The 19896-nt window shown below is 44.1% G+C and overlaps 5 protein-coding genes across 20 annotated transcripts in view; 2 read left to right on the forward strand and 3 right to left on the reverse strand.

Annotated features, from left to right (window-relative positions):
- Positions 1–9: 9 nt before the first annotated feature.
- ggcta (gamma-glutamylcyclotransferase a) lies at positions 10–1888 on the reverse strand. Of its 3 annotated transcripts, none has more exons than XM_027030904.2 (4): positions 1789–1888; positions 964–1109; positions 707–839; positions 10–183 (listed from the first exon to the last, which is right to left on the reverse strand). In XM_027030904.2, the coding sequence occupies exons 1-4, from the start codon at positions 1798–1800 to the stop codon at positions 58–60; spliced, it is 417 nt and encodes a 138-aa protein (XP_026886705.2). In that variant the 5' UTR covers positions 1801–1888; the 3' UTR covers positions 10–57. The 3 variants fall into 3 exon arrangements, with proteins under 3 accessions (XP_026886705.2, XP_026886704.2, XP_026886703.2); XM_027030903.2 differs by lacking the exon at positions 1789–1888 and adding an exon at positions 1638–1782 and having other exon boundaries at positions 1021–1109; XM_027030902.2 differs by lacking the exon at positions 1789–1888 and adding an exon at positions 1638–1782.
- A 501-nt stretch (positions 1889–2389) lies between these two features.
- Positions 2390–5039, reverse strand: snrpd1 (small nuclear ribonucleoprotein D1 polypeptide). The gene is made up of 4 exons (XM_027030905.2): positions 4925–5039; positions 4200–4276; positions 3774–3965; positions 2390–2569 (listed from the first exon to the last, which is right to left on the reverse strand). Exons 1-4 carry the CDS (start codon positions 4936–4938, stop codon positions 2493–2495), a joined length of 360 nt encoding a protein of 119 aa, XP_026886706.1. The 5' UTR covers positions 4939–5039; the 3' UTR covers positions 2390–2492.
- A 69-nt stretch (positions 5040–5108) lies between these two features.
- Positions 5109–11260, forward strand: clptm1l (CLPTM1 like). Of its 2 annotated transcripts, XM_027030911.2 has the most exons (17): positions 5110–5945; positions 6046–6140; positions 6738–6927; positions 7150–7298; positions 7422–7500; positions 7595–7712; positions 7907–8001; positions 8118–8202; positions 8293–8396; positions 8666–8731; positions 8870–8920; positions 9079–9161; positions 9308–9342; positions 9528–9583; positions 9738–9782; positions 9881–9996; positions 10079–11260. In XM_027030911.2, exons 1-17 carry the CDS (start codon positions 5781–5783, stop codon positions 10161–10163), a joined length of 1617 nt encoding a protein of 538 aa, XP_026886712.1. In that variant the 5' UTR covers positions 5110–5780; the 3' UTR covers positions 10164–11260. The 2 variants fall into 2 exon arrangements, with proteins under 2 accessions (XP_026886713.1, XP_026886712.1); XM_027030912.2 differs by lacking the exons at positions 9308–9342; positions 10079–11260 and having other exon boundaries at positions 5109–5945; positions 9881–9973.
- Positions 11261–11989: 729 nt separating this feature from the next.
- On the forward strand, positions 11990–13889 carry rplp1 (ribosomal protein, large, P1). The gene is made up of 4 exons (XM_027030899.2): positions 11990–12209; positions 12638–12712; positions 13290–13395; positions 13767–13889. The coding sequence occupies exons 1-4, from the start codon at positions 12138–12140 to the stop codon at positions 13847–13849; spliced, it is 336 nt and encodes a 111-aa protein (XP_026886700.2). The 5' UTR covers positions 11990–12137; the 3' UTR covers positions 13850–13889.
- Positions 13890–14101: 212 nt separating this feature from the next.
- ptk2aa (protein tyrosine kinase 2aa) overlaps positions 14102–19896 on the reverse strand; it is a 65676-nt gene continuing 59881 nt past the window's right edge. For 8 of the 13 annotated variants that reach the window (XM_027030889.2, XM_027030888.2, XM_027030886.2 and 5 more), the window contains 7 exons: positions 19202–19264; positions 18567–18606; positions 18030–18133; positions 16902–16910; positions 15819–15974; positions 15658–15738; positions 14102–15351 (listed from right to left, as the gene is read on the reverse strand). In XM_027030889.2, coding sequence (XP_026886690.2) covers positions 15139–15351; positions 15658–15738; positions 15819–15974; positions 16902–16910; positions 18030–18133; positions 18567–18606; positions 19202–19264 — 666 coding nt within the window. In that variant the 3' untranslated portion in view covers positions 14102–15138. The remainder of the gene's footprint in view (positions 15352–15657; positions 15739–15818; positions 15975–16901; positions 16911–18029; positions 18134–18566; positions 18607–19201; positions 19265–19896) is intronic. The other 5 variants (XM_027030885.2, XM_027030892.2, XM_027030887.2 and 2 more) reach the window with 2 other exon arrangements.

Below are 19896 nucleotides of genomic sequence, written 5' to 3' on the forward strand. Positions count from 1 at the left end.
ACTCCTGGGGCTTTTTGGGAAGGTTTTATTTTGATAATGTGCAATTTTTTCACACAATCATTTCCTAAGATTTTTAATATCATCTAATATGGAGGAGCCAGTGTAGCCGTTAGTCTCCACTGCCTGTAGCTTCTTTAAGTATTCTTGAGGTAATCCAGTCTCTCTGGCTCCTAGACATACAACCTGTAATTGAAAGAAGAGAGAAAGCCTTCAAACCAATACTTTTTTAATGGTCAAGTCTTGCCATGATTAGTATGTGAACAGTGGACCAAGCCCACCCGGGACCACTGATGGTGTTCAAGATATCTAGCCATAAAATTATATGTTTCAAACCATTCTTTGTGTTAATCATAACATTCTTTTTATTATGGTGCTGTTGGGGCCACTTCTGTACCACCACAGAGCGGATTGGCTAAATATTTGCTAGTTCTTCATAAAGTAAAGGAGAATGTTTGAATGGTTAGAAGGCAACATTAAACCTGCCTTACAGTTTACACTTTAACACAAATGCTTTCATATAGTTAATCATTAATGGACAAAATAAATATGCATTTTTGCTGAACAGTTGCACTTTTTTTTAAGGACAAACCAAAACGCATGTGTAATTCTTCTTCGACTACTTTCATAAGATTACATGATTACTAGTATTTAATAATCAATCTACAAAGGAATACTCAGAATAGAATTCTGACTCAAAGTGAAATACCTTTTTGTACTGTGGGGAAGGAGGACAAGGTCTAAATTTGTTCATCTGATAAGTTCTACAAAGAAGTGGTCCAGCTTCTGTCTCCACTCTCAGTTCTAATGAGCTGTAGGCACCCTCGTCCACCTGTTCCTGTCTTCAGAGGCAAAAATGTCAAGATGAACCTGTCAGCTCGCTCACAAATGAGTATTTGTACGGTCGTCCGTGAACATCTTAATTCTCCCACCCACTAGACTGGAACAGACTATCGTACAACGCACCTATCTAAACTTGTAAGGTCCTCGACTGCCATCTCCCACACCACTCCCCAGACGTACTCATCTGGACTTTTCTCAATCGTGGCCACTCCACCATGCCACTTGCTGACCACATCATCTCCCCAAAGACCAAAGTTAAGGACATAACCCTGCGGGAACACAGGGTTACAGGTTTAGTTAAAAAGAAACCTTCCCGGTGAAATACGGTTAAGTGAAACATCGGTTGGGTGGTGGCAGACTAGCAAACATTATAAGATTAACGTTGTCGTAACACTGAAAAGGGTGTCACTCAACGGACCTGTACAGAAGCGACAAATAATAACGTTACATATAACCGAACGGTATGTTAGCAGCTGTAGCCATGAAACCAATGACTGGTAGCAACCTTACAGAGGCAGAAAAGCTCACGACCTGTTAAACTTAGTTTTTGTCTACTCATTTCCTGCAGAGCTTTTTAATCTACAAGGCCTGTATAATTATACTCCGTAGTAATATCATCAGATAGCTAATTTATGCAAGTTTTCAATTACAACGTATCAAACATCTACAGTCATCACCAAAGCCTGAGCCTAACAGACCTTTAGCGAGCTCTAGGTAGTATAGATTTCTCTTAAACGGTTTAACAGCTGTCCCTAGCCCATTAAATATAATTTTAGCATACACTGAAATTCAGATACCTTGAGTCTACCTACGCAACGAAAAACTGCTGATGGATTTTCCAACTGTAGTCTCTCTTTCAATAAATTACTTCCATAAGCAAAATACATAAAGCGTTTAGCGTTTGACATCGTTAATTCGGCGGGTTTGCTATGGCTACGAGATTAGTACCGTCACAATCATCTAGTTACACGTCGCGAGGAAAATCCAGGTCCCAGTGGCATCGGCCGTCACAATAAAAGTCTGTAAACGACCGACAGCCACAGCTGCATCAAGCAAAACGTCCAATATCAACAACAGCACCAGATCAGATCTATTAAAAGTATCTTGATAACGATAAGGTCATAAACATGTTATAATACAAGATTTAGCAGATGGTTTAGGATTATAATTAACATGCTCTGAGCATGCATACAGAAGCATGGTAAATCGCTTTTAAGTAAACGCATCGATGTGGTCTTTTTAGAGTTGTTCCTTTGAATAACAAATTTTTCTTTTTCACATTTGTTCAACAAAAAAAATATCTGAAAAATTTATTTTTTTTAGCCTGCCTGTTGGGGTGAAGTGCAGCTGCAAAAGAAATTGGCCACTGGTGCTTTTTTCATCATCTTATTTACATTTATATAGCACCTCTCTCATACTCAAGGACACCTTACAGATGTCATTTTATAGGGAGGAGCTATTTATTAACAAAAAACTGAAATTCATGGCATACTTCACAAATCTCAGACAATTAAAACTTTGCCATAATGAGTCAAATATGGGACAAGAATTTTTCAAAAGGCAAATAGAGTTTAATATACAAAACAAAGGAGAGAAACAATATTTTCAGAGAAAACTCCTGTACACGGGAAAAAAAAAGATGCTGAACAGGTTCATCTCCTAGGTCCACCTCTTCCACGGCCCCTCCCTCGACCACGCCCCCGTCCTCTTCCCCGGCCACGACCAGCCACTGCAATAAAACACAAAGTGCTTCAATTAACCAGTCTGCCTCAACATTACTCTAATAATGCACCAACAACTTATACTTTCAAAACCAGATTACTTCATACTGGGGAGGGGACAAAATACTACATTAGTTAGCATATATGTAATTTGCTAGAACAGGTCTGATCTAGATCTCCTTTTTTTGACCATAAGTATTACAGTCTGGGTAGCTTACTTTAGTATACATGTTTGGAAAACTATTCAGTATGCAAATGTTTTCCACATTTAATGATTCACTCATTTATAGATCAGTATATCCACTGGATCTCTATTTGCCTTGCTTAGATGAAATCTACATTTTAAAGAACATATATTTATTGTCAAGACATCATAATACCCTACAACTCTGCAATACTTCAGTAGGCTCCCTCACAGAGGAGAAACAAGTGAAATTATACCAACTGTGATACAGTCTGAACTAACCTTGGAGTGTGGGGTCTGTGGTACAGCTGATCACAGTTGGCAGTAAGAACTGAATGACTTACCAACTGACATACTCCTTACTCTAATACCAATACATAACCATTCAACAGTTGAACAGAACAGAAAACCAACAATTACACCCCAACTCAGGGGTTTCAAACACCCAATTACGGTACTAATCCAGCACCAAATTAACCTAGAATGTTCGACTTGTGGACCAAGTGAACTTAATAATGCGTTTTTTTAAAGGGCTACAGGATACTGAGAACACAATCATTAGCAAGCCAAAATAATTTACTTTTTTGGAATGAATTGAAGCCTGTTCTTCCATTTTGTATGTGATGTGATCTCAATTTGTCTGCTCAGATTGCATGTTTCAGATAAGAGATGATAAATAACTAATTTAAAAGAAGTCATGTCATTTCCTTAGCTACTTTTTTTTGTCAGACCCACTTTCACATGGGACTATGTGTAATGCGTCTGTATTTCAATATTTATCCCTCCAATTTAGATTTTTTTTTAAAAAGTGCAAACACAGAGGCATACTGTTAAGCAATATTTTCATCTGAAAACACTTTGCAAAGATGGAGCAAACTCAAGCAGGTCGTGCTAGGGCCATTTCCCCAAACAGTTTGACTTGGTGATCAAGTATTCTGATCACGGTGAAATTTCTGCTTCCGTTTTTGTTCAGCATCCCAGAGCCAACAGTGCAGACGCTCCTCTCCCCTCCGCAATGCTGCACCTACCTGCCTCCCTCTTCTTCGACTTGATTTTGGGCTCTATGTCCACCAGCAGGGTGTCGAGTGGAAGACTGTCTGGCAGGATGAAGTAGCGGATATTGTTGCCACGGATGCTCAGGGACTCTAGCTGGGTGGGCTCTCTGTTCTTCAGGGTCATCTTCACCGCTTTCAGGTGGGTATTCATGCTGACGTCCACACCTGTTTTAACGGAGAAAAAAAGACCATATGAACAGTCAATGAATTATACAAACAAGCGTCGCAGAGCTTGTTTTTTAAGCCTTATGCACAAAGAATTTAAAGTAAAACCACGCGAGTTGTTTCGTTCAGAGGTTTAAGTGTAAACAGTTACAGACTCACAGCATCGAAACTGCATCGATTGTCTTTGATTAGTTAATTTACTAGTTATCGCACCGAGGAGAAGCGAAGCCTTACCTGTGATGGTGCCATGGACCTGGGTGCCATTTTTCAGCTCAATAGTGACCGTTTCATGGCTCAATTTCATCAAAAATCTAAACGATTTGACACAGTAAACAGAGGTACAAGTAATTCCTGTGCACCCATAACACCACATGTGCCAAAAGACCCGAGTGGGGTCTTCTAGCTATCTTAAACTAGCCACCAAACAACGATGCCTAAGATTGACTCAAGTCACATATCATAACCAACGACCTACACCTCGTACTAGAAGCATATCACACTGAGAGCACTTATTAACAATAATTGTACATGACTACGACTAGCCAGGCGTCTTTGCTAACTGGCTGGCTACTTGTACAGCAAAGCATTGTTTGCATTTCTGTAAACCGGGCCATGGTCGCTAGACCGCTAGCTAGCCATTTGCTACGCTAACCTATATCTTTCGACGATACAACACCCAAGACAAACAGATGGGCACGTTCAGTGTATACGCATATAAAAATTAATTTATTAATGTTCATGCTATATGTTCAGTAAAACTTGCTTTCATTCTTCCTTCATCCATCCACCCATCCATTCAGGGCTTCCCGCTTCCCGCCTCCCATACATGCACAGTAACCAGCAAGCTAGTTAGCTTCTTAGCAGCTATTTATAATCTAACTCCATCTTTCAAATTTGCGTTTCTGTACTTGTATTTAATTACTGAATACTTTCAACCCAGAAGTCTATAATAATCTTACCTAACGAGTTTCATCGTGGTAGTGGATTTCACTGGAAAACCCTCCACCTATGTAATAAAAAATTGTAGCGTAAACGACCAAAGTAACAAAACGCTGGTAAAACGCAGATAACTGTTTCCGGTAGAATACGGAAGAACTACCTTCAAGTTCACGTGGCTAATTTGATGCCTGTTCGCCCAGAATTACACTCTTCTGTTTCATTTTAAAAAGTATTATTGTATTGTTTTATTGGGAGTTTCGGACTGTTTATATCGTAGATATTCAGTCAAAATCGATGTTATGTTCTAATTTTCATCGCAGAAAGAAATTTGCAACGTTATCTAATAACGTTTTTAAATTTCTTTTTCTTTAAAACAAATATGCTGGCAACCCATTTGCAGGCACTCACTCACGGAAGTGAACCTTCTGATTATTGGGAAATCTTACAACCGCATTAAAGACGCTTCTAAATTCACGAAGCTTGTTTTCTGCTGGGGCTTGCAACCTTTTTTTTCGCTTTCTCCTAGGATATTTAAGTTAGAAAGGCAACGGATTCTTATGAAAGCCAAGACAGCTAGCATGCCAACGTTATCCTGCGGGTGCTAGCTAGCTAGCTAAGCTAGCTGGGGGAACCTTAGGTTTAAACCTACGTGTCACACGCCGCAGGAGCGGCGGTAGAAGTAACGTTAGCTATGTCACTTAACGCAGGTCTTATTCTCCTTTCGTTTTGTTTGTGTAACGAGAGGACGGCTAACTACCGAGGTAATCGCCAGTGATCAGTATTGCCACATGCCGTACTTCTCTTGCGTAATAAGGTCAGATAAAGAGGTAGTTGGCTAACTGGCTAGTTCGCTGTAGTTAGCTAAAGGCAGACAACATGTTTCAGAAGACCTCACTCACGACCATCATAGTGGGGGTCTTCATCGTCTATGTACTGCACACATGTTGGGTTATGTATGGCATAGTTTATACAAAGCCTTGTGAAAAACCCAAAGGTGACAGTTGCATCACTCCATACCTGGCCGGAAAACCTCGACTGCAGGTGAGAATTATGCCAAACGTCACTACTGTCGAATTCCCACAGATTGCCATCGGGGAAAGGGCTTGCAATCTGAATCTTTTGTTTCTCGCTGGTCACATAGCTAAGCATCTACACATCGATACGTCCCAATGCTGAAGGTGGCCACAGTCTCATCCACAAAGAGGAGGAATTTGATGTGCACACCAGGTTTGAGAGGTAAGGCTTTTTGATCTATTACTTAAAGGCCAGATCTCATGGAAGACAAGCATCAAGACTGTTCTCTGTCCTGGCTCCTAGATGGTGGAATGAACATCCGCTTACTGTCCGGACAGCAGAGTCCCTCGTAGTCTTCAAACACAGACTAAAGACCCATTTATTTATAAAATATTTAAATGACCACTGACCCTACTCCTATGTGGACTAACTGAAACCCTAGTACTTATTGTAGGGTATTGTTTATTGCACTGATGTTGACTGCTCCTATATTGACTAACTTTAGTACTTATTGTTTATTGCACTGATTGTTGTCTGAGGTAGAGCTTATGTATTCTGTACTTCTAGGCTTCAGCATTGATCCCTGTATTTCAACAGCATTCTAGTTCATTGGTATCTTGGACTCTGACCTACTGTACTGGCTAGGATGTATTCTATGAGCAAATGACAAAGCACTTTTGTAAATCGCTCTGGATAAGAGCATCTGCCGTATGGCATAAATGGAAATGGAAATGCAAATGCAAGGTGTCATGTGCACCCAACACGTCGTATTATAGAATACATGTTTTTGCACCCATCCGTGCATTTCTCTTCCCAAAGGTTGATAAACGTATCCCTGCCGAAGAAGACGCGGAGAAATGGAACTTTGTACGCCATGGTGTTTGTGCACCAGGCAGGGGTTATGCCATGGCAGGATCCTCGCCAAGTACATTTGGTAACCCAGCTTACCACCTACATGCTGCCCAAGCCCCCTGAGGTCAGCCTGATCCAGGGCCAGGACGAGCACCTGGTAAGCATCCCTTTGGTATATGACTCCTCCCACTATCCAGTAGGAGAGTTTGTATTAATGGAAACCGTCTGAATTTGCAGAAGGATAAAGTGACGGTACACATTTATTCACAGTCTTTAAAGGCCTGTAATCCTGCCTAGTTACTAACAAAAAATGATAAATGAATGAATTTATGTGCACGCTGAGCAAGATTTGAGTGTGGAAGAGTCTGTGTTACCCTAGCAACAGGAACGGCAGAGCACGGGCGGTGACGGTGAGCAGGTCCGGCCCGTTTCTCACTGGCGCTCCCGCCTCACACTGAATATCGTAGCTGAGGACTTCCTTTTCGACCGTGATGCACTGCCCAGCGACGTGCACCGCTACATGCGAGTGTAAGCTTCTGCGAACGCCCCTCAATATCCTCTCTTCATATGACTCATTTCATTTCTGCGCTGTTGCACCACAGCTGCGATGCTCTTACTGCACCCCCCCCTCCACCCCCCAACCACTCGTAGGTTTAACAGCGGCAAGAAAATGTTCTACCTGCCCCTGCTGTTCATAGACGAACTGAGCAACCGAGTGAAGGATTTAATGGTACGTCGCCTCGCCGGCCACGGTGCAGAGTTAATTTTGTTGCCCACTGAGCGGCCTTACTGACGTGGTCTGGGGTCCGCCGCGTCTCTTGCAGGAGATCAACAGCAGCACGGCGGAGCTGCCCCTCACCATCTCCTATGATACCATTGCTCTGGGAAAGCTCCGCTTCTGGATCCACATGCAGGATGCCGTCTACTCGCTGCAGCAGTTCGGTGAGCCGGGCACCTCCTTCCTTTATCCGTGCGACCCTAGATCTTCAGCTGAGCAGAGTGTGGAGCGCGACCCTTAGTGTCCCTCTCCGCGTGTACGTTTTATGGTTCGGTTTCAGAGTTGCTAATGCTATAATCACGTCAAGATATAAGATGTGCAGGTATCGTTTTAAAAGAAAAATGTTTTGCTGTTGTAGGTTTCACGGAAAAAGACGCAGATGAAATCAAGGGCATATTTGTGGACACCAACTTGTACTTCCTGGCTTTGACCTTTTTTGTTGCTGCCTTCCACGTAAGCGGATTTCTCGTGTGTTATCAGCAAAAGATTTATTTGATGGCATCTTTCGAGCTACAGAGGACAGAAATCAAGCTGATTGTGGAGCGCTGTTTTGTCGACGTCTTTTTCAGCTCTTGTTCGATTTCCTGGCGTTTAAAAATGACATCAGCTTCTGGAAACATAAGAAGAGCATGGTGGGGATGTCCAGCAAAGCAGGTGAGGTGGCCCCGAGCTGCAGTACATGCGGGTCGTTGCCACAGCAACGTCTCACGTTCTGGTGCTGACCTGAGCCTGTGCTTTTTCCAGTGCTATGGAGGTGTTTCAGCACCATCGTCATCTTCCTCTACCTGCTGGACGAACAGACCAGCCTGCTGGTGCTCATTCCTGCTGGGATTGGCTCTCTGATCGAGGTACGGCCAAGGTCCCCAATGTCCCACCCTCCTCGCAGAGAAGTCCGCGTCAGGGCTGAGCACACATTATGCACACATTACATTTGCAGATTTAAAAAATGTAAAAAAATTTTTTAAAGATGTCAGAATACATCGCTCACTTTCATAATTTGGATAATGTTATTGGTTCATTCTAATCCTAAATAAAGTTTTTTTGTGTATCTGGTTGAAATGTTGTCCATTATATTGTATTAAATGCTACAGCTTTAGAAATCTGGGTGTCTTTACAGGTGTGGAAAGTAAAGAAGGCCTTCAAGATCTACGTTGTGTGGAAGGGTGCTGTGCCACAGTTCCTGGTCAGTGCCATCGTTTAGCCTCTGTGATTAGTCAAACTGGCCTCTTAGGACAGGAATACACCATGTTTTCTTCATGAATTTCTTTGTTGTATTGAACTTCTCACCCTTTATTATTGCTGTCAAATGTCCATCTTTCAGTTTGGCAAGTCTGATGAATCAGAGAGAAGGACCGAGGAATACGATAGTTTGGTAAGACTTCAGTGGTTTTATTCTCAGAACACATCTGAACTCTGAAAGTGGTATTGCAGCATCCTGCAATATTACACCTGCTGACGCTACAGTGATGTACACTGCAGCCCTAATTCTACACCATTCTTTACCAAATGATCACTGTTTGACCTCTACAGGCGATGAAATACCTGTCGTACCTGCTGTATCCGTTGTGCGTGGGGGGAGCTGTTTACGCTCTTGTGTTTGTGAAGTACAAAAGGTAGCGCACTTCCTCTGCCGCTAATGTTGACACGCTGAATGCGGTTATCATGCAACTAACACTTGACTGCCCTGCCACTACTCTCAGTGCATTGAGCCTGTTAACACACGTTTAACACTGTCCTGTCTGCTTGGTCCTTTTACCAGCTGGTACTCCTGGCTGATCAACAGTTTAGTCAATGGTATGGTTGATTTTTTTTATTTTTTTTTCCCATTGACATGCTACATCACCTACATCTTTATTGAAAGACTATTTTGTGCCTATGTTATTGTGTAAAAGTCACTTGTATGCACACAGTCATAGAATTGGACTGTGTTCTTTTCCCTAAAACTCACAGTGCTCGTGTGGTTCTTTTTACCTGAACAGGAGTGTATGCTTTCGGATTCCTCTTCATGCTACCTCAACTCTTCGTGAATTACAAGGTCAGCCCCAAATGAAATGACACGTGCTGTTCTGAGCTCTGGAACAGTAACGGTGGAAGCGTGCAACCTTCCGAAGTGTACAATACATCGTCTTGCTTCTTAGTCAGTGGTCCTATTTGCTTGCGTTACTAATGTGCGTTCTTACTTCCTACAGTTAAAATCAGTGGCTCATCTACCCTGGAAGGCCTTTATGTATAAAGTAAGTGGCATGGACATTTAAAGGAGCTGTGAAGGGCAAAAGAAGCGTGAATTTAAGAAGGTATGCTTGTTTGTTTATTCATTTATTTTGGCCCTCAGGCGTTCAACACGTTTATCGACGACGTCTTTGCCTTCATAATCACCATGCCAACCTCTCATCGGCTGGCCTGCTTCCGGGACGACGCCGTGTTCATCATTTACCTGTACCAGAGATGGTAAGCAGCTTCCCACATGCAAATTTTCGATGTGGATATTTCCATGTGGAGACTTCATTTCAGTCTGATTTTTCTCTGGCAGGCTGTATCCTGTTGACAGGACCAGGGTGAACGAGTACGGCGTGTCTTACGATGAAGAGCCAAAAAGGAAGGCACACAAAGATTAAGCGCGTCAGGCCAGAGGACTGTCAGAAATGCAAACACACACTCGCAAGGACAGATGGTTGCGGTGTGTGCAGATGGGCATTAGCATATTGGGTGACTTAGACTGTTTATTTCCTCTGTTGTCTCCTCTGGAGTCTGACCAACCTCTTTCTCCACCATCTACAGGTGCACTCATGTGTTGTACGTACTGACTGATCGAATATATGCAGGGAACAAGTCCATGCGAGTGGATTATTGAACTGGTTCATCTTAAAGTAGCTTTAAATTCCAACGCAAAGTGTCTTGAGGAGCTTGGTTTAGGCCACAGTACGCTAACTGTGTGTCCAGCTTCCTGCACACGCTTGGTCAGACCAGAACTCATTATTATTCCAGACCGTGTCTGCCTGTCATGCATGTCACGATACAAGAACTTGTTGCCATGAGAACGCTATCGTAGATGACAGGTTTTTTGTTTGTTTGTTTGTTTGTTTTGCTTTGTCAATATAAGATAAATAAACTCGGCTGAAGACAAAAGTATTTTCGCAGGTTCGCTGAGGAAATGTTTTATTTTTTGGGGGGGGGGGGAAATAGTGTTCTGAAATCAATGGTGCCAAATGAACCGGTTTGAATTTTGGATGTTTTGACTTGAGGGCAGGGAAGACGATGTCTCGACTGCTGCCTGAAAGAGCAGAGTACTGGTGATAAAGGTCGTGTGTTGGGTGCGTGGTTGTGAGCTTGTGTACCATATTCCACTATAGTGTTTTAAGGAAGTGAGTCATCGACTTATTTGTGAAGTCCATGCATTGATTTATGATGTGAATTTTTTTTTACCTGCTTAAAACTACAACATTAAGCACTTTTTGAAATTTCCTGAAATGGTAAACCATTGATTGAATGGTTAGTACAAGAGAGAAATTATGGTAATCTGTAAGGCAGAGAACCTGGATATCTTTATCATGCTAAGTGTACTATTTTCATTTAGAATTAAAATTGCAACCAATTGTTATACTTAAATACCTTGTGTTCTTGTACCAGATGCGAAAATGTTGTTAGTAATATTAATTTACTAATGTTCTTGTGCTTCTTCCGCTTTCTGAAAATAAATAAATGAAAAATTCCATTGCATTCTAGTGTTTCTTCCATTAGGTCTGAAATAATGTTCTTTTGTGCTCTACAGAAATACAAAGTCAAATCTTACTTGTCATTTTTTATCATCTCAGTACGTTGTTTATATGTTAGCCATTGCTTTATTTTTTTATTTGTCCTTTCAAATATATAATAAGTATCAAAGTGTAGTACATACCATCAAATGCATATACAATATACATATAATAGTGTACACATACATACATACATACATGTGCATGGGGAGATTATACAAAACTACACAAAAATATTAAAGTACACATATGCTTCAACAGGCTATAGCTTTTTATTTTAAAGAGAGCTGGATTAATTTAATATAATGTTCCAGCTCTTTTTCCAAGGCAACACAAAGTGGCTTTTTTGCTTGAGAATTTAGAATTGCCAAAAGACTTGACCATTAAAAGTATAAGAATTTTTAAAGACCAAATGTTACATATTTCAGCAATAAGTAATAATGTTCCTTAATATTGCGGACGATAAATGCACTAAGATTTTGCGTAAGGAAAAAAAAAAACGTGCTGGCAATGCCAATCTAAATTAAAACCTGTAAACGCCTTCTTGAACATTCGCCACACACCGATGAGTGACAGACAGCAATGCAGCCTGTGAGAATAAACTCTGAGCGAATAAACCACGCCTTTCAACGTTTGCCCCGCCCAGTAAGTGACGTACATGGGTATATAAACAAATCGCCCGCCTCCTCCCACTCCCTTTCCGCTTAACCCGTGAGGAGGATTCAAACGTGCCTGAGGTGCTGGGTTCTTCTAACGAAGCTAAGGCCTTTGAATCCGGCGACTAGCACCATAAGAATTAGGCATCCACGTCCTAAACTGTGCTATTTGTAAAGAAGAATGGCGTCCGTATCCGAGCTCGCTTGTATTTACTCCGCACTCATCCTCCACGACGACGAAGTCACTGTCACAGTATGTGTGTTCGCTTCGTTCTGCCATGTTTGACCGGAAACGGTCACATGGTCACATGGAGTAGCTGGAGAATGCGCTTATGTCAATACTTTTTAATATAACTAGTTATAAGCCATTATAAGACACTGGTTTTGGTTCGTCATATGTACCACAGTTAAAGCACTGTTGCTAGATTAGCTCGCTGGCTCGTGCTGGTCTCATGGAGTGAATATTGGCTAGGATACCTAGCTAAGCTAAACTAGCTAACAATTGTGTGACGAGGCTTAAAGACAAAATATTGTTACTAGCTTCACTTGCACTGCCGAGATGAGTATGTCTGGTCACTTTGTCCTGTCCTATGAACTGGGCCAAATGGACAGGTTCGTAAATGGCAGTAAGGGTCTTCACCTCTCCAGTGGGAGCAGTCTTGACCAGTTTGTGTTTTTCAGGAGGACAAGCTGAACGCGCTGATCAAAGCTGCAGGAGTGACCATCGAGCCTTTCTGGCCTGGGCTGTTCGCCAAGGTAAGATGTTTTGTGGCCTACTTTTCCTAGGCAGCCGCTTGAGTTGTGTAACGTACCTCAGCGCTGCTTCATGGACATCACCAGTTGCAGTTTGAGACGAAGTTCAGTATGAGTGAGCGACGGTTAACTATGGACATTAAAACACGCCGTCGCTTTCTGCTATTGGAAACTGGAGAAGCACCTTCAACTCCTAAACCATTTAAAGTCTCACAGTTGGCAAAATCTTTTCGGCACCTGTTTTAATTTGGATGTTTAATTGATCGTTTAAAGAAAATTTGGCCTGCAGAGCTTCACATTTAAACATGGAATTGAAAATTCAGGTGACAGAATGACCTGAGAGCTGAGCTGGTGAAATTGAAGCTAACAGTAAAGAGATTTCAGCATATGTGGTAACCATGTAGTGGCTTGAGCTCTTGATTGCCTTTGCCATAATCTGGTCAGCCAAGGTAGAGCCTGTTCTGGTTTCCCTGAAAGCGTTGTTGAAGAGCTTGGTGACCTAAACCACAGGGCACCTGCGCTGTAAAATTGCTGTAGTGTCTGTCTGAAGGGTGTTTTTCTGTGGTCTGATGGTGTCTAGGCTCTGGCCAGTGTGGACATCGGTAGCCTGATCTGCAGTGTGGGAGCTGGTGGCAGTGCCCCTGCTCCAACTGCAGCTGCTGCCCCTGCTGCTGGAGAAGCACCAGGTACCAATGCTGTTTATGTATAGACGTACACCAAAAATATTACAGAATTCCATATCGAGGAATGAATAGAACACTAGGATGCTCCTACATACATATGTAAAAAAGGTGCAGTGGTAGCTTAGAGGTTAAGGTATGTGATTTGGAATCGGAAGGTTGCTGGTTCAAGCCCCACCACTGCCAAGTTACCAGTTTATGGGGCCCCTGAACAAGGCCCATGACCCTCAATTGCTCAAGTTGTACAGTAATAATTGTAACTCGCTTTGGATAAGTGTCAGCTAAATGTAAAAGGGATGTCTTAACTTTTTTTAAACTCATTTGTCAGAAGTTGCACTTCTGCTTGTATGAACCTTTTTCTCTCGCTCTGTTTACAGCCAAGGAAGAAGAGAAGAAAGAAGAGAAGAAGGAAGAGTCTGAAGAGTCAGATGACGACATGGGCTTTGGTCTCTTTGACTAGAGCAATTTTTCTAGGAAAAATAAAAACCTGAAACATTTTTTTTTTTTTGTCTACCTCTCTGTTTTGTGATGCAACCAGAGACCATGTCAATACTAAATTACACTTGTAGTGGGTTGGTGGATATTAAAGTTGCCATAAAAGTGCTCGTTAGAGCTGTGCAGGTAGACCATGCTCCATGGTTATGTATTCAGTAGAATACATAACCCACTCCAGCTCTACCTGGTATGAATGCTGTAAATCATCAAAGCAACATACAAGAGTAACACATTTTATTAGTTCAACGTTCTGTACAGTCAGTATTTCCTGAGAATAATTTATCAGCGACAAAGTGGATTCATTTCTAGATTGTACTGTACATGGGTGAGCATAAACAAACGAGCACTAAGTACATCAGCCTCGAAGAAAACTAATTGTGGACTATGGCACACTGGTACCAACAAACTTAGTTGAGAAAGCAATGGGGAAGAAGGCTGGGCTAGTCCTGTGCTTTTATCAACTGATTTGAGTAGATTTGATACAAGTTGTTTTGAGACATTTACTGGATCTATTGATAACCCATTAATATCCCCTTATTAGAAATGGCCTTAGCCTTAGTTTCATTAAACATAACTGATTCTTTAAAAAATATATGCCTTTGTAGGTGGAACGTTACACGTAAAAACAACAGGTGCTATGCTGAAGAGAGCTGCGTTGTGTCTAGAGGTGCCCCCTGAGTGGATGCCCGAGGATTACGGAGAAGAATGTGAGCCCTCTGTGTGCATTTAATCCAGAGCATCGGTAGGTGCAGGTCTGCTATGGTAGACTTGGAGGAAGTAGGTTTGTCTCTGATAAACCTTTGGGTTAGGCCAGGGGCGTCCAGGCTCGCTGTTTGGGTGTGGCTTCCAGTTGCAGGGTTCTTTGCTCAGAGGAACCAGACAGCCTCTGGCCTGAAGCTCAACTTCATGTTTCAATTGAAAAGAAAAAGAAGGGGAACCAGCATAGACAAAAATAAAAACAAAACACACGTTTGTCATTCAATCTCCAGCAGTCCACTGAATGTAGTATGTGAAAAGTCATATATATATATATATATATATATATAAAAAAAAAAAAAAGGGGGGGGGTTAATTTCATATTCTTGCGGTGAGGATTCAGGCTTAGAGGTGCATTTCTTCATACTGGCGAGAGGGCTGTTGGTGCTGTGTGATCCGGTGATGTGACTTCAGCCTGTTGTCCCAGCAGAAGATCTCTCTCCTCTCCTCTCCTGTGCTGTAGCGTCCGGCTCTTGCGAGCCGCCCTCTCTGGCGAGCCTAGTGCGGCTGCGACTGTGCGATCGTCTTCAGGCGCGCCTGGTCAATGACGTCCAGGAGGTTCTTCGCATCGACGGCGAGCGCATGCGCTGCCGTCAGCATCTGCTTCTTGTAGTCCTGCTGCAGGCTGGTCAGCACGTACTGCTGGGCGAGCTTCATCTTGCTGATCAGCTCGGCTAAGTCAGAGTTCAGCAGCTTTTGGGCCATCTCGATCTGCGACGCCAGGGACAAGGGCCGGAATTAAGTGCTGCCCGAGGCCGCGCGCTGGAGCAGCCCTGCACTGAACGTTTACCCAGCTCACAGCACCACCCAGCCGAGTCATCCGTCTACATGACCCTTTAACTAGGATTAAACTGGTACGCGGACAGACATGCAGTGCAGAGGTGTTCCAGGTTGCGGACAGGGATACGCGGGCGTAAGCCATGAATTTATTATTTGAGCCAGTGCTAAATACACAAACACCTTAAAAGGTGACAGATGGTAAAAAAATGGAGGTTTAGGAGGCTGAGGTGGACTCACCTCTCTGTGGGTGCTAGCTGGTAAGATAGGTATGGTCTCGTCCACGGTGGCTAGCAAGGTTCTCAGGGCCAGTCCCACCTCCTAGAGTCACATGTGGTTAGTACTAATGCCATGATGTCCAATGAAAGCACATTTCCAGGGAAGGGTCATGATTCCTTTACCTTCACCATGGGCACGTATTCCTCGGGCGGAGCAGGCTGTATTTTACTGGACATCTCAATGACGGCCTTCACCAGTCCTGTAACGTTCTCGTACACTTTGTCGTTGGAGCGGTCGAGGTTCGCTGTGGGAGGCGGACTGATTTCTTGTGGCTGGATCTGGAGGAAGGACAGCGGAGAACTGAAATAAGCACTACAGCACTTGCATGGACTGAAGTGGCTGTGTTTATTTTATGTCACTAGAGGGCAGCATTCAGTTTAGAAGTCAGCACAACTGACAAGTTCAAGAGGGTCAGTACTTGGATCATAACACAAGATGGCAGCGTTGTACTCTATTATAAGATGGCTTCAAAAATAATGTAATTTCATCTTTAAACCACACTTCACAGCGTAGAGGACGAAATGTGACAATTTAGAATAGGCAAGTCTCTGTTAGGAAGGACTGATAAGTAAAATATTACCCAAATATTATGAGTCAAAATATGATACTGGCTTTCTTAAATAAAGGTCAACAGAACGAAGCCAAACCCCATGTGCTATAAAATAAGACAGACAGAAACGTGCACACAGATAAACACAACCATTAGCAGGGCTTAAGGGACACCACATATTTCTAGCTTAAATGTACAGTAAGTAGCATTTCACATTTTCCTTGCTTGTGGTTCGGATGACGTCTTGTGATGTCATTTGAATGCATAATCTGTGAACCCAGGCATAACCGGAAACCATTTCCAAGCCCAGGGACCATTGTCTTTTCTTAAATATTTTGAAGGTTAAATGAGATGTTTTACTTACTGTACCTTTAATTTGATCCTAAGGTTAGAACTGTAACTACTGTGAGCAAAATGACTATAGTAACTGTAATCCCACCCTCATTACATGAGTGCAAACAGAAGAAACAGCATTTTGGGTGTAGCAGTATAGTGGAGTTATAATGTCTGTAATGCTATTAAGAACTTTTTCTCTACCCTAACAACATGCACGAGTGTGAGAGCATCAGACCACAACTGATCTACACACATGACTGACCGCCCCCCCCCCCCCCATACACATACACACACCCACACACACACACAAAGTCCTTACCCGCCAGGGCTACGTGCAACGACAGTGTGTGGTACAAAGCAGGTGAGCGTGAGGGTAGGGGAGGGGATGGGGAGGGATGCAGGGAAACAGAACAGGAACAAAGAATTAATGATGCCAAGAAAAAAAATGAGAGTAAAAATAGGTACATGCAAATATTCCCAAACACGGCAGAAAAAGGTGCATGTGGAATATTCTGGAATTCTGCAGTGAGAGGGGGCAGGAGTTTCCACTCTGATTACAAGGCATGGTGGTGTGCGGCTGTTTCAGACACTTCCAGTGTAAAATTGGATCCAGACCCATCACTTGTGCTCGTGTAATTAAAAGAAATCCGAGACATCCTTGGGGTGGGAGGGGCCTGATGGCTCTGCTTCTCTACCAAAGAAAGTTGCTTTCCTTGGGCCGAGCAGGACAGAAACGCAGTGGAGCTGTGAAATGGCGTCGTTCATCAAAACACGTGGCCCCTCGTGCTGCCTAAAACGGTCGGGACGATCTTCAGTTCACCCCCACCCCTATTAAACCCCCCCCCCCCAAACTAACGCACAATGCTGGGGGTTAGCGCTCAGGAAGGGGGGTGGCTGGCCGAGAGCGTTCTTTCCCGGAGAGGGCGACCGCACCCGAGGGTTCTGTTTACTCAGCTCCCCACAAACTTGTGTCTCACGCATTGTGTGTGTGAGAGAATACGCATGTATGGGAATCTGTCTGTGTGTGTGTGTGCGCATGCCATGGAAGGGGCCCTGAGGCCTCTCTGCCTGGGTCATGGCCTTCCCCTGTTCTGCTGACATGCGGCAACTTTAGCCGGCTGGTGGAGGGGAGCGTGGGGAAACACTGACACGCTTCCAGATCCCTGCGCTGCTCTCCTCATATTCCCAGCTACTTCTTGGAGCTCTTCCGCTTGAGTGCTCACTCGGCAGCAGAACGACCAGGCAGACATTCTTAAAGTAAATTTGTGGGGGGGGGGGGGGGGGGGGGGGGGGGGGTAACGCGTGATGTGAAAATTAGGTGAGCCAAAGCGCATGCTTTCAGGCTGGCAAGCAGTTGACGCAGCGCGGTCAGGAGGGGCTCGATGGGTCACCGCGGGCGTGGCCGCTGGTCCCATGCTCCCGGAGTGTCACCTGAAGGCCACTGTACCTTCACACCCTCGTTGTAGCTGTCCACTGGGTTGATGCTGGCCAGGCTGCCCAAGTGACTTGGGGCTCCCGGACGAGGGGGCTTCTTAGGTGGGGCGACGGGCTCTGGGTGGGGAAAAGAATGCAGAGGCGGACAGTTAGCGACAACTCCATGAACAACAACATGTAAGAATCATGTGTGCATCTTACATAAATGTTCAATGCATTTATCCCAGATAATTATTCTTATTCTTAAGAGAGATGGTAAATTCTTTTTATAGAACAGCCGCATTCATAGCTCTGCTGGACGCTGGAAGGGAACTTTCCCAGCACTTTATTTGAAGTTCATAGTTATGTACTTTATAATGACTAAATACATTACTCGCTCATAAATGCCGCACAGACGTTTCTGAAGTTGCAGACATAACCCTGCTTGCAACTGAGTAAACCTGAAATTAAATAGTTGCTTATGATCGAAAGAAAAACACAGAGCAGTTTCAGGTTGGTTTCAGAAATGCCAGCTCAGGCACTTCTAGCCCGGGGGTGGCGGAACGCTTACCTGCTTTGCCCACAGGCTGGTATATGTGCTGGTTAGCCGTCTGGAAGAACACAGAAAGAGAAACAGCAGCATTTAGAGAGCGGCTCACTGGCCTTGGCTTGCTGCGACATTTGCCGCTGACCACCGTGGAATTGTGGGTAGGTGGTGGGAAAGAATGTGCAGCTCATCCCGAGGTACTTGGGCAAAAGCACTCCCTCTCCAAGTCGTTCCCTTCCCAACGCGCTCACTTTCTCCCTGTTGCTTCCTGCCTTCCGCCATGTGTTCCGTACACAATTCTGTAATTACTCGGAGAAAATGGGCCTGGTTTTGTGGGTGCCATTGAGCTGACGCTGGTTTTCCCAGTGGAGATGATGGCATGATAAATGGCTGCCTGTGGCTTCTGTTCCCACCGTCACCCTGTTTGCCTGTGCCCTCTTCCCACCCACGCCACCACACCTCTGCTGGGGAGGGGCTGGAGCCCAAAGGTTATTCCCCCCACAAATACACACGCCATCTTCATTGTGCGGTAACCAGCTTCTGGAATTCATGGTGCAAGTGGAATAGTAATACTAAAAGGAGTGTGTGTGTGTGTGTGTGTATATGTATGTGTGTGTGTGTGCGCGCACAAGTGCAAAGAGAGAGGTGAGGAAACTCACCAGCCCCTGGAGGGCGCTGTCCTCCCTGTCTATGCTGCCCCTGGAGTTCCTGGATTCTGGCTTCTGGGCACAAACAGCAGCAGAAACAAACATGTGGTCACTTCTTCCACTTCATGCAGTTATACATCCCAATTCAGTTGGTAGGTTTCTGTAAACAGTGCTGTCCTAAGATTACCACTACACACACGCTATAAGAAACACAACTAGCACAGTTCTCCAAGACCCCACAGATAATATGTTGCCGCCAGTTATTCTGAGGACTTCCTAGTTATGTCCTTTTTATCCTACATCTACGACGTCACCACAGAGTAGGACACCAGGCCTTGTAAACAAAGCGCCCAAAACCTTTTCTTTTCCCTTAACTACTATCTGGAGACTTTTACAAGCAAACATCCCATAATATGCCACAAAGCCAGTGCCTCAGGATCCAGAATCCAGTCTAAGACCACAGACAGGAAGCCCCAGGAAGACAGCAGTACCGGTTTTCCGAGGCAGGACTTGAAAAGGTGCATCCTCGGAGCAGAGCGCGCCCTGGCCACGGTGAGGAGGGCGCGAGGGGATTGAGGTTCCATCAGCGAAGCCGGGGAAGAGGCAGTGAGCTCCGGCTCCCTACTGGAACGCTGCTTAAATGAACACGACTGGAGCGCGCTCAACACACATGCAGCCAGACCACTCCCCCCACCCCCCCTTCTCTC

This window comes from Electrophorus electricus, chromosome 4 (genome assembly GCF_013358815.1).
Source record: "Electrophorus electricus isolate fEleEle1 chromosome 4, fEleEle1.pri, whole genome shotgun sequence".
NCBI classification, from domain to species: Eukaryota; Metazoa; Chordata; class Actinopteri; order Gymnotiformes; family Gymnotidae; genus Electrophorus; species Electrophorus electricus.